Source organism: Pipra filicauda, unplaced genomic scaffold (genome assembly GCF_003945595.2).
Source record: "Pipra filicauda isolate LSUMZ 115617 unplaced genomic scaffold, ASM394559v2 scaffold57_size4234018_pilon, whole genome shotgun sequence".
Classification (NCBI taxonomy): Eukaryota; Metazoa; Chordata; class Aves; order Passeriformes; family Pipridae; genus Pipra; species Pipra filicauda.
The window spans coordinates 3480340-3503413 of record NW_024104731.1 but is presented as its reverse complement, the minus strand read 5'-3'; the positions used below and the strand labels follow the sequence as shown (position 1 = coordinate 3503413).

At 37.6% G+C, this 23074-nt stretch overlaps 1 protein-coding gene across 8 annotated transcripts in view; it reads right to left on the bottom strand.

The window, feature by feature from the left end:
• The window catches only part of OXR1 (oxidation resistance 1), a 266597-nt gene that overhangs the window by 7632 nt on the left and 235891 nt on the right, over positions 1–23074 (bottom strand). For 6 of the 8 annotated variants that reach the window (XM_039387650.1, XM_039387647.1, XM_039387649.1 and 3 more), the window contains 3 exons: positions 8363–8443; positions 5009–5134; positions 2688–2840 (listed from right to left, as the gene is read on the bottom strand). In XM_039387650.1, coding sequence (XP_039243584.1) covers positions 2688–2840; positions 5009–5134; positions 8363–8443 — 360 coding nt within the window. Of the gene's footprint in view, positions 1–2687; positions 2841–5008; positions 5135–8362; positions 8444–17887; positions 17969–23074 lie in introns of those variants that run through there. The other 2 variants (XM_027717543.2, XM_039387648.1) reach the window with 2 other exon arrangements.

The following is a 23074-nucleotide window of genomic DNA, read 5'->3' as shown; positions in this document are numbered from 1 at the left end:
TTCTAAACCACCACTTGTTTAGCGACTCATGTTCAGGAATTAAGTGCCAATTTCTTTTTAAATAGCTGTCAGGGTAGACACCAGATCTCAGTGTCTTCACTAACAGAAGCACATACCAATAGATAGACACAGTCCATAACTATTGTAATGAGGTATCTATAGATTTTATGGACACCTTTATTAGAGGATCTCCAAGAATTGACTGGAGCAGGCAATTTAGGTGGCTTCAAGATTCTAAATTCCAACTAGGCAATGCTCAGTTTTTTAATAGTTAAAGCTTTAATTTGTGAAAATTCAGTGTTTTGGCTGGATTTTTTTTTTAAAAATAGCTGTTTAATTAAAATTGCGAATAGATTTGAAAAAGAAATCAAGACTGGAGAAGATTCTGGAGTATAGGGTGAGGCTTAGCAGCCTTTAATGAAACATAGTATGAAAAGTTACAAGGTACACTTGCTCTTACTTAACCTATTATCAACATAAGAAAAATAAGGAATCTTCATAAACAAAGAACAGTGCCTCAGAGGAAGCAGTCTAGGAAATAAATTAATTCTAGTTCAAAAGAAAAGTACTTCAGCCAAGGATATGACAAAACCAGTATCTTTCATTAACATAGAAGCTACAGAGTGGGCAGAACAAAGAATGCTAAAGAAGACTGATGAGGTAAGTTCAGCAAATGTCAAGAAACTACCTTGTCATAATTTTGTCATTCTTCAAAAAGGCTGAATCTCATTTGGGATCTTCTCTGAACTAGATAGCTTAGAAAAACATTGGTGATCTTGGAGCACAGGATATGAATAAACACCTGTTCTCTTAAAACACATTCTGACAGGGAATAATAGTATTTATGTTAGCATACTGCTAGTGAAATATTTCTGGACAAATTCTGCTATAAAAAAGTACTCAGATTCTTTTTCAGTCATGGAAAGCAGTTTTATAGGACTATCTGCGAGGAAGATACAAGATATTAAAGATAAATTGACCTCTTTCAAAAAAATCTTAGACAGATTAATTATCCTAATTACCAAAGGGCACAGTATGCTTCCAATATCTTATTCTTCATGACTGTAGATCTTTACATGAAGAGAAGAAAGACTATGCTAAATTTCGATAGGTTTTGAACAGAAAGATAGTGTAAATTTGTTTTCTGCCATCAAATGCAAACACACTTTGCAAAAATAGCATGAGACAGAACTACTGAAAACACCACTCTCACTGCACTGTCAAAGGAATGAGCACATAAAAGTTGCCTAAACCATTCTGCTTACTAAATAGACATGGATGTCCTACACTCTTGAGAGGAACTGAGGTAAGATTTGGTATACACTGTGAAATATAAGTTCAGTGGCTACTGGACCCAAAAGGCCAAGGAATATTTTCATACACATTCCTAGGTATGAGACTGTAAGATAAGATTCATCAAGGTTTGTTTCATAAAAAAAAAAGTTATGACATGTCTATAAACTCCCTGTTTTGACTGGGTAGTCATGACACTTTTTGAACATGTAAGTTGAGGTACTCGTATGTAGAAGATTATATGAATACTTTCAGCAACAGAACAATACTACGTAGGGGTGGAAAGACACCCCTATCAGACAAGGGACATTTTCTTTTTAGGCCAGATAATCAGGTACTAGGAAGCAGGTATCTTACTAATTTATCTTAAGAAGCTAAATAAGGGAATTGGAGAAGCTACCATTTAAGAGGCTGATGAGTATGTTGAGATATGTCAAATTTATTCAATAGTTTTTATCTTCAAGATTAAGAAGTAAATGAAGAAAAAACTCCTTTTTAAAGAACTTCTGGGAAAGAGCAGAAAGAGAGCTTTCTGCTCTACTAGCAGAAATTTAGAAGGGATTTTTCTTGTTAAGAGACCCCTGAGGCAGGAAACAAGGAAAAAATGAAGTTGTGACTTGAATAAGAAAACATACCCTTCATTTACAGTTTTCAGAGCCCCTGAATGACATGAGCCCATGCTTCCTGAAAATAAAAACAGTGGTTACCAAATTGGGACAAGTAAGTGCTACAGATTTTACAGTGATTCTGTCAACTTTTCATAACAACAGTAACTTGCTTCCACAAGAGAGCACAGAAGTTTCAGAGAAGGAATCAAAGTCTCATACTGCCTGCAGTGTTTACCTGTTACTAGAATACTTAAGAGGGCACGTTTGCTACTCAAATGGTAAGATGTGAGCCACTTTCTGAAATTCATACCCCAGTCAAAGGAAAATAGAGCACAACTACAGAGACTCAAGAAACAAAAATTAATAATGCAACAAAGATACTATAGCCCTTGAAAGGGAGAGAGATGTTGGCTGCAGCCACAGAACACACCAAGAAGCACTGCCCACAGCTGGCAGTGACATTCCAACTCAACAGGATCTTCCAGCATAAGAAAGTTTTAGAGACTGTATTTCTTGTGCCTTAAGTGCATTAAAAAAAATTAAATTGTTTAATTGGGTATTACAAGACTCATACATTACAACAGTGAACTTGTATCATTAAAGTATTTCCTAGACATGTAGTACGTCAGAGGCTTGCTGAACAGTGAAACATATTTCTAAGGAAAAAAACCTGCTTGATACACACAATTTTATCTCCCACGATGGACTGAAGTGTCAGCTATTCCTTTGTACTTCTCAAACATTTTTCTTGATGGGTCCCCTACTTCCACACAAACATTTTCCTACCTGTCCATCACTGTCTTTGATAACCAACAGCACAGGTGTGTCTAATCCCATCATTGTTCGATACAAAGTCTTCAAGCTCATGCCATGCTTCGCAGTACTGTAGACAAGAGTCCATGGGTAGCCAATAGTCCGTGGTGGAAGAGACTTTGTGAGCTATTAACAAGAAAATGACAACCCTTTATTTAACATACCTTTTACGTTTAAGAATGTATTACATGTAAATGAAAGTATATTCTGTTCTTCTGAACTGCTTATAAGTGGTCTTAAAAGCTAAGACTAAACCTGAAGTTTCACATGTGTATTTTCTACTTTTGGTCACTCACACAAGTTTCTTTTCCTACATTTACCAGTGACCTGCAGAAGAATCATTTATCAAGTGAAGTACATGTCTTTGTTAAGGTATCTAAAAGGTTTATCCAAGGACAGTAAAACCACAATTATTGTTGCATAACAATACTGCATGTCCCATCAATGTCTCAGCATTGGGTTACTACATCACTCAAGTCAGCAGGTAACAAGCTGAAGGGTAAATGTTACTTGCTGTCCTGTTCCTGTGCCTTTTAATCCAAAACTTCATTATAAATGTTTTAAATGAGATGACTTTGGACTGTACAGCAAAAACTGCAGTGAAAGCCATGATGTTTTCAAGAAGGAATGAAAGAGGGGCAAAAACACAGGCAAGAAGTGTCACGGTGTATTGAAAGTTAGGATTAAAAAGAAAGGAAGTATTTTAGCGATGAATCATGCTCTGCTTAGACACTTAGACACGTACAGGTCAGATGGGATCCACCCAAGGAAACAGACAGAGCTGGCAAAAGTGTTCACTGATCCACTTCCTACCATTTGCCAGTAGTCCAGGCTAACTGGGGAGGTCCCACTTAGCAAATGTGGTGCCTATTTACAAGATGGGCAGTAAGGAAGATCCCTACAGGATCTACTACAGGCCTGTCAGTCTGACCTTGGTGCCTGGGAAGGTCATGGAACAGATCATCTTGAGTGCCACCACACAGCATGTGCAACACAACTAGAGATCAGACCTAGTCAGTGTGGGTTCATGAAAAGCAGGTCCTGCTTGACCAACCTGATCTTCTATGACAAGGTGACCTGCTTGATGGATGAGGGAAAGGCTGTGGATGTTGTCTACATGGACTTTCATAAAGCCTTTCACACCATTTCCCACAGCAGTCTCCTGGAGAAACTGACTGCTTATGGCTTAGACAGGTGCCCTGTTCGTTGGGTAAAAAACTGGCTGGATAGCCAAGCCCAGAGACTGGTGGTGAATGGAGTTAAAGCCAGTTAGTGGCTGGTCATTAGTGGTGTTCCCCAGCACTCAGTACTGGAGCCAGTCCTGTTTAGTATCTTTATCAATGATGTGGATGAGGGGATTGAGTGCATCCTCAGCTTGCAGATGACAAGTTGGGCAGGAGTGTTGATCTGCTGGAGAGTAGGAAGGATCTGTAGAGGGATCTGGACAGGCTGGACTGTTGGACCAAGGCCAACAGTACGAGGTTCAACAAGGCAAAGTGCAGGGTTCCTGCACTTGGCTCACAACCACCCCATGCAATGATAAAGACTAGGGAAAGAGTGGCTGGAAAGCAGCCCAGAGGAGAAGGACCTGAAGGTGCTGTTTGACAGATGGCTGAGCATGAGCCAGCAGTATGCCCAAGTGGACAAGAATGGCATCCTGATATGGCCATTGGTGAGGCTGTGGCTTGAGTACTGCAAGCTGTTCTGGGTCTCTCACTGCAAGAAAAACATTGTCCAAAGAAGGGTAGTGAAGCTGATGAAGTATCTGCAACACTGGTATTATTACGAGAGGACTGAGGGAGTTGGAGTTGTTTAGCCTGAAAAAAGGGAGGCTCAGAGGGAACTCGCTCTCTACAACTACGACCACCTGAAAATAGATTGTAGTGAGGTGGCAGTCTGTCTTTTCCCTCAGGTAACAAGTAAAAGGACAAGAGAAAGTGTCTTCGAGTTGTGCCATCAGAGGTTTGGATTGGATCTTAGGAAAGACTTCTTCAGTGAAAGGGTTGTCAAGCACTGGAACAGGCTGCCCAAGGAAGTGGTTGAGTCACTACTCCTGGAGGTATTTAAAGGATGCTTAACATGTGGCACTTAGGGACATGGTTTAGTGGTCCACTTGGCAGTGCTGGGGCAGCGGTTAGACTCAGTGATCTTAACATCTTCTCTAACATACACAATTTATTTTCTTTTATTTAACATCACACAAGGTCTTCCTACTGGTGTGTTTTACAGTACAGTTATACAATTTGTGATACATTAACATACAGGACTAAAAAATGACATATCTAAGTTAATACCTTTTCAATTTGTTCTGGCTGTAGTAATTCACTTGGATCACTAAGATTTGGCCGGAATGCTTCAGGCTCCAGGTCTGTTTTGATATTTGTTACCTGTTTTGAATTGATATCTTCTCTTGTTGTTATCTACAAAAAGAACAGCAAGAAAGTAAGTATTTGCCATTCTATCAGCAGGAAAGATAAACTTCACAGGTTTAAAATCATGCAGTTATCAAGTTAGTTAGGTAAGTCCTTCAAAAGTTAAGAAATCCGGTAGGTTTGATCTGACCAGGATTGCCACTGCTTCCGATAGCAAGCTGGTACCCAACTATATACCAATAATAACAGACACCTACTGAGAAGAAAGCTACGGTTTTATGCTAAAACAACAAAACAAACAGTTCTCATACACAGCTGAAGGGCTTCAAATGCTTTTCATTAGTTACCTTATAAAGTTCTTGCATTTTAATACTAACATAGCATTCTAAGTGTAATTTAAAAAAAACAAACAAAAAAAGGAATTAAAGCTTAAAAACTGACATTTTTCAATAGCTTCCGAATGAATACTCTTTCAGAGTACTTAAGAAATTTTTCAGATATGCAGTAGACATCTGGAGAGACTGCTGTTACATATTTTGAGCAAACCATTTGAATGGAGCCTTTGAAGTATTGCTGCTCCATGAACTGATCTGCCAGAGCACTTACGGGAAACAAAGAAGGAAGAATTGAGGGTGGGGAAGGGAAAGCAGCAATAATACTTAAGCTGCGTAGTGAGCTTTGAAGTCTGCAAAGATGCATTATGCACAAGGGTCCTGCAGTAGTTTAAAATATGTGACCTATACATCTACCCTATTGAGTTGTTGTAGATACCATTTAGTGGAGGTGGCAGAAGGTCATAAAATTCCTCATCAGATATAGTTCACAACAGCTTCTTACCCCAGCTGACATTCACTGGCACTTTCATATTATAGTGCCACGTCTTGATAACTAGAATAGCTGAGATCCAAACAAGTTTCCTTCTATAAATCTTGCTGCAGGGATATTTAAACCTTATTAGGGATAGTGAAATATGACAGAGGAGTAGGACAAAATGAAGAAGTTAAGAAGATAAGCCACTGCAGCAAGACTTATTAAAATGTTGAGAGATTTGCTAAAGAAAAAAAAAATCTTAACAACAATTAGTGCATCTGAATAATTTATTAGCCTAAACAAAGTTTCACTGAAAGCCAGACTGTCCAAATTAGAGCCTGAATCCTGAAAATTTCAAGAAAATACCTGCCAAAACCACCTGCCAACTCCAGTTTACCACATCCCTCATACTCTAAACATACAGGACACGCCTACAGTATTTCACAATATCACCATGGTAAACTTCAAATATCCCTTTCCTTTCTCTCAATAACTATAAAAAGAGTTGCTATCACAAACTCCTGTTACTTAAAAATAGTCTTACAAAGTCAAAGTATCAAACTATATTCAAACACTTACTGAATTACAGTATTAATTTTTAACTCAAGAAAAGGTGTACTTTAAGTATTGCACTAGCAATAAGGTCAGGCCTTCATTTTTTCAACAGAAGGTAAAAAACATTTCCAATGTAAATATGCAATTATCCATATAGCTTCATATGCAAAAAGATGACCTACATGCTGCATTATAAAGTGTTATCTCTAAAATGTTATTTCATAGTCCAAATCTTTTCCACTTTAAAAGCCTTTCATCCATCATATACTACTGCTTCAACTCCAGACAAGTTCAGCATTGTTCAACTGTACAGCAGAAAAACTTATCAGAATTAAAGAATAACAAAGGGAATAAAAGGCCACCATGCAAAACAAAAACATGAATAATTTGGCCTCAAGTGGCACAGGGAATCATGGGGTTTCTGTTCAGTTTTTTTTGTTTGGGTGTTTTTGTGTTTGTTTGGGGTTTTGTTTTTGTTTTGTTTTTTGCCTTTTTCATTATTATTACAGTAAAGTACTTTTCTTCTAGGAAGAACACTGCTTTGTAGAACCAGTCAAAGAGCGTCTGTTCAAAAGTATCTGTTTGACAGAAAGCTGTGTAGCTTCAAAACTTACAGATTTATTTCCCACCAAACTCTGACAGAACAAACTGACCTATAGTCAGATTCCAGGGGCTTCCAAGATTACTAACTGCCACACAGTCTCCAACACAGCTGGGACCACAACTCTCAAATGGCCTCAGAACAGGCAGTTTATAGGCAGTAACCCATCCCATCAGATTTTTAAAGCCTAAATCTCAAGCTTGGGCATTCTAGGTGAAAGATATTTGAGGAGGAGCTCTTGTACTTTCAGGATATTAATACAGGGATTCTCCACCACTGCTTGTCAAAAACAGAACAGTTCTGTTTTCAAGAGGGAATTTTCTTTTTTTTTTTTTTAAATTTCTGATTTTCCTATACAAGTAGAAGTGCAGCTTTTTGGTTCATGGCTTATGCTCATTATTGATCTCTGTAACTGTACTACTTACAAAACATTTTAAAGCAATAACTACCAATTATTAAATCAACAGAAATAACAGAGTTAATAAAATGTTTTCTTTTGTGTAATTACATAATAGGTAAAAAAAAGCCAAGATCACAGAAAAAAAAAAAAAACAGAACAGAACTTTTTACAGTTTCTAAGTACTCAGTGCTTCTAAGGAGGTTTAAGGGAGGTCTACGCTATGCTTTCCATCAGTAAGTTATGTTAGTTGCTGTGTACATCATACAATTTTATAACTGTCAAAAAACTAAGAAACACCTAAAGAGAATGCAAATAATAGTTTCGGTTCATATCCACAGACCTTTGAAAATCCAAACTGCTTTCAAAGTATGGTTTTGTGTGTATGTGTATGACCTTTGCCATGCTGAATTGCCTCAGTTACCTGCTTTTATAGTAGGAAAAATACTTACCTATTCCACAGAAGTTGTGAAGCTTCATACTTGCCAAGTACTGTGAGATTCTTGATGAAAGATTCCTATATAAAATTAAACACCCATGCAGCAAGGTTTTGGATTCTTTGCCTGTTTTGCATTCTTTTTAGGAAAGCTTCTATCTAACACAACACACCATTCTAAAGTGGAAGTTAAAACACAACACTGCAAGTCAAGCAGTACTGAGAACAAATTTTCAAATTCTAACAGAAAATTCCTGTGTGAAAAAGGTGGAAGTAGTAATTCCGTCATAAAATTACTGATTCCATCATAGCATTGCACAATTAAATACATCGAAACTAAAGGAATTTTCTGCTGGATCCTTGTAGTGCTGTAGACAAGACAAACCCACTGAGTGCGGGACTTGCCCTGATCCAAGACACTACAAAGAAAGATGTTTTAGTATCTGGAGATGGGGTTTAAACTACTGAAGAGGGCACCTGGAGACGTCTGCAGAGTGTGCGCAGTTCTTCGCTATTTAGAGCATCGATCCTGCGGTGATACTCAGCCACTGACACTACCTGAATATGGAGACAGGAAGACAATAATTCCACTGACAGTTGAAGAAAAGTAAAAAGGTATGAAAGAAAAAATTGGAGGAGAATGGAGGGAAAATGTGCAATGACAACAAACAAACAAACAAGAAGGGCTAAAAGATGTTTGTTTCTGCAAGGACAATGCACGTGTAGGTGATTTTAGACATATGAGTACACACAGCAAGATTACAAAAACACTGAGGGCACTAGCAGTCAGATATATCTCACTGTTCTAGGACAAATACAGAACTGATAGAGGAGTACACAAAGTTACCAAAATCAGGATGCTAAATTAAAAGTCAATCTGAGTTGCATGCCTTAACCCAAACTCTTCAGCCCAAAGTCCTCTCAGACATTCTTTACACCCAGATTAATGAACCCTGTGAACCTGGTTTGCTTTCCTTGAGGAAGACTAGAAGCAAACCTCAGGCTTCTCAGCAAGTTCTGACTTTTCTATCTGGCAGTGAAGACACAGTTAAAGACAATGTAGCAGGACTACAGTTCAATAATATCCCAATATCACGTCACAATATCTTTATCCTGGACTTTCTATTCCCCTCCAAAGCTTCAGGAGTTGCTCATCTGTCAACGCATTCACTCCAAATGGCATCTCCACTTTGGCGGGAGGTGTATTCCCAGAAAGTCTTCAGTCAGAAAGCTCTAGAACATGCTGCTCTGGTGCAACAAGCTGGCTAAAGGACTACAACAGTAATTTTGATGTAACTAGAGCAAATAATGTGATTTTGAGAACAACTCAAAATCATCATTTGTATGAAAGCATCTTAAAACAGCTGGTGGAGAGATTAAATGGATGTCCCATGTAGTAAGAGTGTATTAAAAACTTCTAGAGCCTACCACAGTGCAAAGGAAGACAACCACAAGTCCAGCAGCTCCCCATCTACCTGCCCCTACTACAAGGAGTTTGGCCAGATACTCGCCACTGTCCTGAGTACAGAGCCCACAGTCACGCATGACTGGCTCTTGAGCAGCGATGGTTCACTTTACCCCATGCAACTGCAAGGCAAGGAAAAAGGAATACTTGTGACACCCAGTTTTAATACTGCATAATCTGCAATTACTAGCACTCAATTTATTTCCATAATTTTTCTACTGTTCTCTTAAAAAAGATCAGGAAAATTGTTGGAAATGGTAGCGGTTTGTGCATTCTCAGAGTCAAGTAGCTATATTCAAAGCTTTAACAATATTCCACTGAAACGTATGAGTGTAGTTTTATCCTTTTACTTGCTATGACAATTCATTGCAAATTACATTGTTCACACCAGCAACTTATGATTGTAAGCCTGAAAAGCAGTAATGTGAGGACCCCTTAGTCTTGTTGCTTCTTTAAGCTCAGTCTGTACCACATGCAAGGCAGTAGTTAACTTACAATGAGCCATAAATATGTGGTTACTTAAAAGATTCTTGAAAAAAAAAATCTCAGAATCCCTGACACCATTATATAGTTGCTGTTTCACACAGTGAAATGTAGGCAAGCTCTGTAGGCTTTGCCTTTGAGCTGTCAACTGCATCCTCAGTCACCATCCTGCACGTGGGAACTGCTTATGAACCCTTTTGCTCAGTGACTGAGATCTGACAGACCTTTTCATATGCCAGGGAGGTGCCTCATATTTCCTGTTTGAGAAACATAAATACCTATCCAGTAACTTTTTGGCAAACTGAACTTGTTTCACACTCACGTTCCATCTCTTTCAAGAACAAAAGCCTGCCAAAGGGAAGACTATTGGTATGCAATGACAAAGATCATACATATCATGTCATAGAATGTCAAACTAGCCATAGAAAAATTACAAGAGAGGAATCCACCCTCTCAAACCCAGTGCATATTTTCAGTATACAGTCCATACCTAAATTCAGTGACTAAACCACAAGAAACTGTTTCAAGGTTATCCACTCATCACTGAACAAGGCTTTGAGTACCTTAAGATACCTCAACAGTTCAGATACTGTACCTGGCTTTCTATAGAGTGAATACAGTTTAGGTCAACATGCTTTATTTTTGCTTTGCAGTGGACAAGATTATGTACTTCATGATTAAAATAGTTACACAACCTTAAAGTCATGTATGTCTAAGTTTACTAGAAACTACCTTCTATAACTTCATTCAGGAATTGGTTGAGATACATCTTGAAAACAGCCAGCATTTTGTCCCTGCCCGGTTTGAGAGCACCATTTTAAAATGTTAGTAGGGACATTAGAAGTTTATTCTGTTTTATAATCTGGTTTAATTCATAATCTATTTATGCTGTTTCCTCTTCCATCAAGATTTCTTCATGTTCCTTCCTTATAGTCATCTTAATTTTCTATTCTACTTCACCAAGCTAAAGAAAAGTGTTTTCTCCCCTCTTCTCCCCCACACCCAGCCCTCATGAGTTGTCTGTTCTGATCATTCCAGGAGCTTCTACCACCTCATTCTACTTTGAACTTTCATTCTCAAACACAGAACTTAGTTTTTCATACAGTATTAGATTTAACTGGAAAGAGAGGTATTTCATTCATAAAAGATAAATTCATATTCATCATGCTGGAGTGTGGTTTTCAGTATAAAATGTTTCTTAGTAATGAGACATTCTTTCATTTTTGGCCAGGCAGAAGGGGATGCCATTTACCTGTATTTCACCAAGGCTTTTTTTGATTCTTTTCTATAGTAGCCTTGCAATCAAATCAGTTACCCATCAAATGTGTGAAGAACAAAGTTGAAAAACCGGCTGGACCACTGGGCCCCAAGGATTGATGTTCATCAACAGTTAAGAACTGGAACAGGTTTCTCAGGGAGGTTCAAGGGTATCTCTACCCTTGGAGGCTTTCAAAATTTGACTGAGCCAGGTCCAGAGCCAACCTTGACAAGTTCTTACAATTAAGTCCTTAAAGTATAGAAAAAGCTTTCTAAATTCTAATATAGTTCATATCTTTACATATAAATTGCCAAATTGCCTAAAATTGTAGTAATCTAAGTAATCTGCCCAGGAATAAAATGCAGGTCTATCTGTATGAGTTTGCTATGTGCTTTATTTGTTGCACTCTCTTTACTATGCTGTATCAGCATCCAGTTTTCTTCACATCCAAAACTACTTTTTGAGGATCAGAAAGTGTTCCTGAAGCACCTACCCTTTGTTCTCCCTCTAGTTATTTTCTCTTCAAAAAGAATGCAGGAGGAGAGAAAACCAGCTAAACCTCTTGTGGTTAATCTGGGCACTGGCTAGAATAGACCAAAACAAATAATGTGTACAGCTAGGATATTAGTGTGCTTAGGGCAAAAAGGGTTTTTTGCTGAGGCACTTGAAACTGTCTACCACAGGACAACTCCCAAGTTTGTAAAGACATGGAATATATCCTTAGACATCTAATACTACCTGCTCTATTCATAACAGCAGCATTGATGAGAAAACATGGGATGAGTCCTATGACTCTTTCAGTTGGACTCCCCACACCATGTATATGTGAGTTAATCACCTAGCAGAACACACATTAGCTTTATTATTTAATGAATTAAGGATTCTCCTTTTGGAGAAACTCATGTTTCTAAACTTTGTTTTTCTGAAAATATGTAGAGTACTGAACTCTTACAAGCTACGCTGGTATATGCAGTGAACAAAACAGAAACCAAAATTCTGAATATGGAACTTTTCTGTCCTTCAACATCATATGAAAATGCAGTTAAAATTGTTTGACGTTTGATCAGCCCTTTCAGCCACTGATCATATCATTCTGCCACAGGCAGATGTGAAAATGAAAACTTTTTACACCAGTGAGGGATTCCTCAGTTTAAGAAAGCCACAAGAGACACACCTCCCCCAATGTCTGTTTGCTAACAGGGAGGTTCAATTGCTGCCCTCAAAACAAACACAGCTAAACTTTCACAGTTAACAAATAGCTGAAATTGTCTCCATCGAGAAAGGGAGGGTCTTATCAGAGCTGAACAGTGCTTCTGAAAGATAAGAATGGGTAAAGTTTAACGGTAAAAGTGGTTCTCTTACACGTAAGAGTGCAACTCTGAATATGAAATAAAAAACAAGTATTAAGAAAGAATGAAAGTTGAGCAATTTTACTTTGGATCTTCATACATCGGTGTAAAATCAAGTGAACTGTAAGCTTCATGAACGTTAATTCTTGAGATTTAGAAAAAGTTTCACTCTTAAAATTCCAGGACACTTAATTTAAAAAAAAAAAAGCCAATGTAATTTTATCAGGCCACTTACAAAGTTACCTCAAAGTATCAGTCCATCTCCAATTTATCAATGAACAGGAAGGGGGAAGAAAGGATCAATCATTTTCTGAAGTCTGTAAATACCTTCTGATAAAAACAAAAGGTACATTTGTGAACCAAATGCTGCTGTGAATATTTTAAGAGAAAATACTAACTTTATTTTTCAGACAAATTTAGTTTCCTCCCAAAATCAGTTACACACTGCTTGAGAGAAAACAATAACAAAGAAGCAGACCCCTCCATCACAAATATGATTTGAGACATATTGATTACATCATGATGATGCATTAATACATGGGGTTTACCACACCAGATAAACAGTTACAGGTATAATTTGAAAAAAAACAACCAAACAACAACCTACTACTAATTTAATTTGATTAATTTTTAATCAGTGTGGTTACAAAGCTATCCATTTACTGTCTTGTGTGGTTTTCAGCTCCCTGTCACACTACTGGTAACAGGGAAAGTGTCAGGACTTAAATAACGCAGCAAATTGTCTCAAAACACTGTCAAAAAGAAACTCCCATAAGAAAAGCCACCACGATAGAAACTCGAGATAAAAGCAGATGGCAAAAATAGGAACCAGGCCTGGCAAGGCAGATCTAGGTAACCTACCAGAACAAAGATTCCCACCATGGAAAACTGTGAGAAAGGAAAGCACTAATTCCAGACCTAAATGAAGGTAAAGGTTTGAAATCCACACACTGAACAAAATTCTACTGTGCAAACTGTAGGAAAGAAAACAACTGCTTACACCCATGCCATCCCACGTTATGGGAACATCTCTGATGCCCCTTGAATATCCAGGACTTGGACTGTATAAAAGTGGTTACCCCATAAGCTTGACTTGGGGGACCCTAACCCCCGGTAGACCAGAAGAAAAAGGACCAGCAGGATGCCATCAGAATCCATCTGGTGGTGATATCCTTATCTTTTTACCTAAGCTGTCTCTCTCTCATTCTTTCTCTCCCTCACCTCCACCCCCGCCCTATTTCTCTCTACCTCATATTTAACGTTCAGTAAAATCCATACTATTGACTTTGGCATATGGCAATTGGATCCTAACAGAAGGGAAGGGACAACAACTAGCCACTTTAAGCAGAGAAGGACCAGAAAACGACAGCAGTCCCCTGTTTTGGTTGGCAGTGTGGTTCTTTGTCTCCTTCAGTATCTTTAAAGCTGGCCCTCCCGGAACTGTTCTGCACACCAGGCTGTTTTCCAGAGCAGGGACAGAAATGCTGAGTATGTCACGTGACAGCAGCATTCTCCCTGTGACCACTATTGTCTTCACAGTTTTGCAAGATGAACTGTTAAGTATCTGCCTCAAAGTGCTCTAAGCCCACAGTAACTGCACCAAACTGTAATTAGCATATATTGAAGATAAAAAATCTGCAATAATCAGAATAAATGAACTTCAGAAGACAGCAATCAAAGCCTGCAGCACACAAAGTGTTACACCGAGTCTGAAAAACTTAATAAGCTATTTTTTCAAGATATGAGAAAACATTCATTTCAGAGATGATAATGTCACCAAGAGAACTAAATTTAACACGGAAAACATCAAGCAGTTTAGGATGTTGGTGTAAAGAACTAAGAACTAGCTTTAAGAAAACTACTTTCTTAATGAGGCAGGCTAGGAAACTGTACTCATTTTGTTCAAAGAAAAAAGATCTGTAGCAACATGACCAATAAAACCCAGTTCCCTTGCAAAACCATTTAAGGAAGTTTCAGCGCTAGCAAGCAGAGAACCCAGAGTTTCATTGCTGAAACCACAGCACCTGGTGCCTGACCTCAAGCTGCCACTCCAGGACAAGGCAGATTGAGTAAGGTTACATCTCAGTTCTGATAATCTGCTCTGCAAAGATTCTCTCAGGTTTGACAAGAAAGTGTTATAAGTTATGCTTACAAGTAACTGAATCATAGCCCAGTATGAAAATGTTTCTCTTACTTTAATCAGAAAACAGATCAACTAAGGATCAACTTCAGATTCCACAGATCATTAAAAACATACAAATACAAGCTTCTACTACTCATTTATAACTAACCTTTTTGAATGTTCACCCGCTCCTCTAATTTGACTGCATTTGCAGTGGATATTTCCCAATTATTAAAAATGTAAGCAATATAAATACCTAATAAGTCAATGGAAGATCTAGAGTCATAGAATGGTCAGGTTTGGAAAGGACCTTAGAGCCCATCTAGCTCCAACTCCCCTGGCATAGGCAGGGAACCTTCCACTAGACCAGGTTACTCAGAGTCCCATCCAACCTGGCTTTGAACACCTCCAGGGATGGGGATTTCACAACTTCTCTGGATAACCTTTTCCGGTGTCTCACCACCCTCACAGTGAAGAATTTCTTCATAGTATCTAATCTAGACCTATCCTCCTGCAGCTTAAGGCCATTCCCCCTTGTCCTATCACTACATGCCCTCCAGCTTTCTTGTAGCTCCTTTAGGTGCTGGGAGGTGCTACAATGTCTTCCCAGAGCCTTCTTTTCTCCAGGTTAAACAGCCACAACTCTCTCACCTTGACTTCACAGAAGTACTCCAGCCCTTAGATAACTTTGGCTCTCCTCTGGACTCAGTCCAACAGGTCCACATTGAAACATCTAGTTGAGTGTATGATGTATAAACCCCTAAACTACTTAGGACAATGGGTATGGCAAATATCTGTCATCAAGAAAAGGTTCTAGGCTTAGTGATCTGTGTAAGAAAGTACTGGATTGCACTCTACTTTTTTTATTACTAAAAAACCTCAGATCATTAGTTCACTCATTACTCTAAAACAAAACTTAGTACGGAAAGTTGACTTTCAAAATATTCCTGCAGTGTTATTATTGGATTGATGCAACCTCACACTTCCGATATCCACAGGAAAGAAGTACTAAATTTTTATCTTTTACTTGTAAGTCCTATTATTATATCTCCATAATAGCCAAAGACCTACATGCATTAGCTTGCCAACTACAGTTAACCAATAAATCAGAACCTCAGAAGTTGTGCAAGTCTTAAATAATTCAAACTGTTAAAACCAACACTGCTTTAATTCCCTTTGCACATTAATATCTTCAGAATATAAAAGCCAAAGATCAGTTTTCATTGGTTTTGTCCCCTTTGGTTACACTGCCTATCCAAGCTCTGCAAAGCAGGGACAAGCATTCCCAAAGAAGGCAATCCACTTTTTGTTCTCTTGCATTGTCTGATGTCTTTTGTCTGAAATGCTTTGATAGGAAGAATCATTGCCTGCATTTTTGACATTCTAGAAACCTACTGGTATCTCTTGTATTGCAGTACAATAAAGAGACAGAAATACCAAACATTTAATAAAACGTGGGAAGCTAACATTACTGGCGTTTTAAAGGAGGAGCATAATGCACAGGTTAGTCACCAAAACCTTGACCTCTTATCCTGGGAAAGTATCAAACCCCTACAACACTTACCCCAAATTAACTCCATCATAAGGAAAAGCCCTTTCAGGTAAATAATCCAAGGCAACTTAGTTGCTTGAAGCTAGCATTCTTGTTTTATTACATCACTCTATTCGGTCCAGCAATTGTTATTTCATGTGAGTTTTCATCCAAATTTCAGAACAACCACTAATTAGAAATTTAGTCAGAAATCTGTACACTTCATATACAGTCTCTTCAATATGCTTCCTACTGTCCTGCATCATTAGATAACACAGAAGTAATTATACCAATACTACTTCCCTCTTTTCTGCAAAAAGGTTACAGTTACACATTAGCTTTATGATCATTAATTGAAGAAAAAACCTGACTTCAAGAAGAGAGTATATCTTGTAGACATAACAACATTTTAAAAATATTCCCATCTGGTAGATACTTCTTTAGCCTCTTTTTCTGATTTGATTTCTTTTACATGTTAAAATAGCCTGTTCTGTCCCTCTCTCAGAGCAAATATGATCCACATGGTCTTCTTTAGTTCAACCTCTCCTTAAGAGCTGATAAGTATTACTTTTATAAGCATAGTTAGACTCTGGCTAAAGTTAAGGGAAACAATCTAAGGGAAACAATTATAATAAGGGATAACACTACTTTTTAAATTATCTGGGCAAGATATAGCTATTTACTTATGTATATATCTATATGTTAAAACACACATTCTTGATAAACTTCAGATACTTTTTACACTGCTAAAGGTTACGTTAAAATAACATTTCAGTTCATTTAGGTATTATATCTCCATTTTACACTCCACTACCACAGAGGAAAGTTAAGTGCCTATTACTTCAAAAATGTTTGTTAGTTAGGAACACACATTTACAGAACCTTTCGCTGTAACAAGGCAATTTCATATTTTTCAAGTGATCTGGCTACAAATAAAGATAAAAATACTAGATAAAAGAATGAATAAAAAACTGTAAATAAATACAATATGAAAAATAAAAGCCAAAGTCAACAGCACCTTGAAAGAAGTAAGTATCAAAACCCAGGAGATCTGTAACTCTTAAAAAAGGCAGTAAAAAGCCTGTCACAGACAGCATCTAAATGAAAACTATCGTCCAGATTTACCACTGGGTAAAAGCACAAACAAGTATATTGTCAAGATCGTTTCCTCCTTATCCCCAAGATGTTACTGTTTTCTAAGTTCCACTGAAAACTATTTCCTTTACATACTACTACAAATTAAATACTACTGCAAAAGGTCTGTTAGGGAAAAACAACACTAAAAACTCCCACAGTTACTTTCAGAATCTAATGCAAATATAATCTAAACTGCAAAAAGTGGTATTGGTTCTCCCCTCCATTATAAATGTGAGAGTGGGACTACAGCATACTCATCTTCCTGGATTTAGCAGTAGTATCAGACCTTCATACCGTTGAATGACTTCTGAGAACGTAATGGTAACTCAGGAAATTTATCCTGCTCTAATTAAATGCCAGTGTAAACTCCTCTTCTCAGTATTTAGCTATAAATCACATTTGTGGTGAAAAAAATGCAATACTCCAAACGAAAAAAAACAAACCACCTTAAAACTGCTGCACCCCTTAATGCTCAAAGTAGTTTCTCTCATCTAATGCCAAAGGAATACAGGCAATTAGCTTATGTGCCAAAGGTAACAAAAGTGTGACCCGTCATCCTGTTTACACATCCAAAATTTAGACTTCCAGAAACTGTCTCCGCACCACAACATTTAAAGACTGCAATAACAGAAATGAACACACTACACTGAAAATTACCAGAGCGCATTTACGATTAACTGGCTGGTGCTTCCTTCCCTTCTTCCCATACCAGAGACGAGACATTTCCCTTCTAAAAATAAAATGAGACTAAAAAAAGAAATTAAAAAGAAAAATATCATTCAAGGCTGTTTGCAAGCATTCTCTGTACCTGCTGTCAGTTCCAGGCACAGGCAGAGTCCCACGACACGCTGACAGGATGGTCTGCCAGACGCTCACGTTTGACTGACAAGGCAGGGAACAAATGAGCGACTGTACAGTAGGGGGATGTACCGCAAGTGATGACGGCACCGAAGAAGAAAGGTTTCCTGTGTTCAAGTGTGGTTGCAGAGCACTAGTTTGTTAAAAAGGCTAAAATATTTAAAGATACAGAGCAACTTAATTGTTCTTATACAATACTGAAGAACACAAAAATAATCCCCAAGATCTGCCTGCAATATTCTACTACAGCATAACTCTTCATAAACAAGTTCTAATGGCAACAAATTTGCATTCAATATTTTATTAATAATTTGTCTTCCTTATGTTGATAACTGTATATAAACCCTGTCAGTCATTTTTTAGAGTCCAGAATCACTTAGAAAAGTGGTGAGTGAAGATTTAAAATACTATTTGAAAAACAGGTTTTGAAGCATTCAGAAACTGTTATCCTTGCAGCATTTTCATTTTGTAAGCTACAAGAATAAAATGAATCCTTCTGCCTGTAAGATAAACTTGCTGTATGGGTTAAATGCTAGTCCTAGCAATAAAGTATTTCTGGAATCATGATTTAATTTCTTTTCCCTTAAGGAAGGATGTTTATTTAAACTAGCATGTGCAATAGTAAAATGCCTAGCAACCCTTTGAGAATTTCCTTGTAGTAGCACTTGGAGGCTCTCTACCCCACACCCCAAAACAAAAAAGAACAAAAACCCCACAGCCCAACCCCTCCCCAAACAAAACAAACAAACCACCAACCAACAAAAACAATCCAAAAAACTCCACACCATCTATGCTCCAAATTCTACGTAAAAGTATTAAATAGGCCAGAGCAGCATCAGGCAGCATCACAACATTAAATAATTGCTCTCTTGTGCTGTTGCAGTATTATCTGAGAGCCAAGATGTCCAAGCAGAGAAAACCAGAACTAAAACATGTATTTTACTGCAGCCCATGTACTGGAAGAACTCACCTTGCACTAGTACCTACATTCACATGGATAAATTATTTTTCTTTTCAGTAAAACCTTACTCAGGAGCTGGCAGCTCTAAAAGTAAATTTGTCCTAACTTATGAGAACTATTAAGGGGGCAATTTAAAACATTTTTATCACTAGGACATTGAAGCCGGGGTTTAAGAAATTCAAATATATAATAATATACACTAGATACACAGTCAAATCGGGTAAGATTCCAACAATAAACCATATGTCCATTTACGTATTTGGGTTTATTTGGTTTGGTTTGTGTATTTTTTTTTCCAAATAAGTTAACTAATACTGAGTTAAAAGAAGAACAAAACCTGGGCAACTTTAAAACTGTTTCAAAGGAGAATTACCATCAATATTAAAAATGAAATACAAGCTACAGACACCACCCCCTCCCCTAGCAAGTCTGGGAAATCTTACAGGAATAGAAAGTATGCAGAAAAATTACTTCAAACTTTCTCTGAACATGAGACCTCTAAGCCAGAAAGTAAAAGCTAACCATACAACTAACTCCCCCACAGCCTATTTTAGCAGTCATCTTTTCCCCCCCTTAAGAAAAAAAACCAAAATCCTCTCTAACACTTCTCAACATACTGTTTCTCCGAGACTGAGAGAGGAAGAAAAGAACCTGACCCACTGACCAATGTTTTGTTCTAGAACACTTAAACAATTCAAACAATTTGCTTATAAGTTTTTAGTTTCTCTCTAAATAAAACTGGCTTTTCCCAGAGCTTCACAAAAGGATTTTGACGACTTGCTCAAAAGAAAGGAGCAATAACTTCTTTGTTAGATCTGACAACTCACTTTTTCACTTATTTACAGCTGCAAAGTTTAATGGGAATGAGCGCACTAGTAACTTTATCAGACCCCTTTGCAGCCTGTTTCGATGCTCAGTCTTCCAGCTGGTGGGGGCTGCTGCTGCTGCTGTGAGCATCTGCGGCAGGGGGGTAGGAAGCAGGGCAGGAGATCTTGAGCAGCACCGAGAAACAGTGCAACTGTAAAAGTGGCAAAGGTTCTCTCGTGACTGACCTCCTTTAAAGCCCTGTAACACTTCTTTCCAAGTAAGTGTAAAGATGTGTTTCTATTAGTCAGAGAAAAAGCCCACATGAGCAATTTGACCCCAGTATCATCCCTTAAAGATGAATAAACTGCCTTTTTATTCTTTTGTGCATTTGTGGATTATACTATTGATCTGTTAATTTGAATCAGAACCTCATATCTTGTTGCAATGAATGTAGGCCTTGCCATAAGAGTGTTTGATTACAAGATTCTAGGGAGGAGTACGAGCTCAGACCTGACATATGTGCAGAACTAGCAGCAAACACTTGAGAGCATCCACCTATTTGCTACCTAGACAACAGAGTAACAGAAAATGTATCTAATTACACCGAATGACAATCTTGTTATTGTCATTGTTAGTTTGTAACCAAGCTAAAGATCGCTACACAATCAATGTGCATAGTACTTTCAGTAACTGCACTTCACAATATTGTTTCTTATAATAAACTAATCTGTCTTAAAAAAATACTAAAGTAGAGGTAGAGAAAAAGGAGAGTGTCAACAAATAAAGATACAACTAATGAAACGTCTTATTTCCACTCCAAATCAGTTACCTAGTTTACACCTTTTGCCACACCAGACTTCAAGTTATCAGCTGACAAGATCTCATAACCCTGAAACAGGACAGTAAGTATAGTAATTCCCTCCAACTTCAAGGAAGTCTGGAAGTCCAAGAAAGACTGGATACCGGGTGTGGAAGAGTGTCTTTGCAGCTAGGTAAGATGGTATTATTCTGTTTCACCTAGCAGCTAACAGTGTCCTGATACCACAGTAATAGAAAAGTTGTGATGTTGAATTCTACAATACCTATATTTAATATTCATGCTTTCTGAGCAATATTACATTAGTAAAAACTACTCTATTTCCTGTGCTCCTTCCCTCTCAAGAGAGAGGTTATCCCAGAAGGATATCGGGGGGGGGGGGGGGGGGGGGGGGGGGGAGCAGGTTGAGGGGTACAATTACTCAGTTTATTTACAACTTGCTATTGATTCCACATAAAGCAGCCCTGTAGGTGACCAGGTTTTGTGACAAAAAGTCACTAACGTGATACACTGAAAATGAGCATCCTCAGGCATCTCCTGAGAAGGTTATATATAAGGCATATGCATAAAATAAGATTTTTCTCAGAATTTCGTATTCCAATTTCAGAAGCAGTCTTTAAAATTGAGCAAAAACATAAATCATAAGAACCAGACTGTATAACTCAAGTGCCTCAGTGCAATTCATAAGTCATTTGCATTTGTGACCGACAAAAAGAAAACTTGTTTTTATGTCATTGTATTGGTTTTCCTGGGAACAAACAAATGATAAGCAATTACATTAGTTTCATTTTCTGTAGCCTATCTACTTGTTAGAATGCATTTTTAAAAAAAGATGACATTGTTATTTAATTACATCTAGTAGGCATTTTATAGGTAGGATTATAATAAAAGCTCCAATCACCAAAGAGGACAGCAGAAAAACCTGAAAGCTGTCACAAGTAGTGTTTAAAATAGCATCATTTAATACACATTAGTGTAATATGACAGAAAACTCTGGAGTTATAAACTTTGTTATAGTCTTAAAATATTTTTAAATTTAGAGTAGCATTTTACAGCTCCGATAAGAAACATCCTGTATGCTTACTCCTTTTATTAAAATTTTAGAACATAAGTTGCCAAGAACTTAAAAATTAGGAAGACATCTAACTTACATGCTCAGACCACCTAAATCATCATCTCTGGAAGGAATCCTACTACACGAAAGAAAGGCAGTTTCATATTTTGATGCTAAAGCACACAGAAGTCACCTGAATTAAGGTCTGATTCTTACTAAAGATAAACCAGACAAGTTCTATTTGGTACAAAAAGCCTTTCAGATGACTGAGAAACACGTGCCAAGTTAATAATGAGGTTAGAATGCAGTTGAATTTAAAAAAATAAAAATAAGGTACAGGCTCCTATGAGAAACTACTACTCTGTTGTCTAGAACAACTGGGTCTTTGTAAAAGTTGCTGCAGGTGGAGCTAACATGGGATTACAGCTAACTGAAGTCTGATTGCTTTCCCCTTTACAGGTACAAAACCCACTAAACATTACAAAAGCTATCTCCAGGGGTATCAATACAACATGCACCAGCACAGCTTCGTAGTTGGCTGATAAAGTTTCCATAAGAAAGGAAGTCTAATTTGAGAAAAGTCATCCTTCACTTCCTGTCAACAGCTTAGGGAAAAAAAAAAAGGCAGCATTTTTCCATCACAGTTTTCCTCAGTATTTTCAGAGGTATGCTGACAGCCATTAAGAATCTCAAAAGCATATGCTTTTTAGTTGAATGGTTCTGCTTTAACTCTTAGCAGAGAGACTGTCCCAAATCTCTCTATTAGAGATGAAATATCCATCAATTACAATTCCACATTCATGATTCCAACTACAGGACAGCTCCAAGTAATCAAAACCTTCAATTTTCACTTACGAGTCATATATAGATTCCAAATAGATTAAGTAGAGACAAAATAGAGCAAAGCAAGAAATATCCCATGCATGAAGTTGAGACAATATTGCTCAAGGTAATTGCAAAACCAAGAATGAAAGTAACCAACCTCTGCAAAGGGCATTAGATTATGTAAATAGACACCAGTCTCTCTCTTCAATCACAACAAATTAACAGAAACATTTCTAGTATTGCACGACTGCTGGAATTCAAGACACTCATCCTCCAGTACAAGAGCAAAGCCTACTAAACATGCTGTGCTAATGCACACCAACATCTGCATAGCAACATATCCAATTTCTAAACTGACAATACACAATATAAAAACCAAATAATCATCTAGCTTATATATCCAATATATTATCAGAGAGACAACATTTCAAGAAACATATTGGAAAAATATCCTTATTTTGAGGACTTGGTGAATCTTTAAATACATTCTGTGCATTGTTTCATTCCAACTTGTAGGCTTTC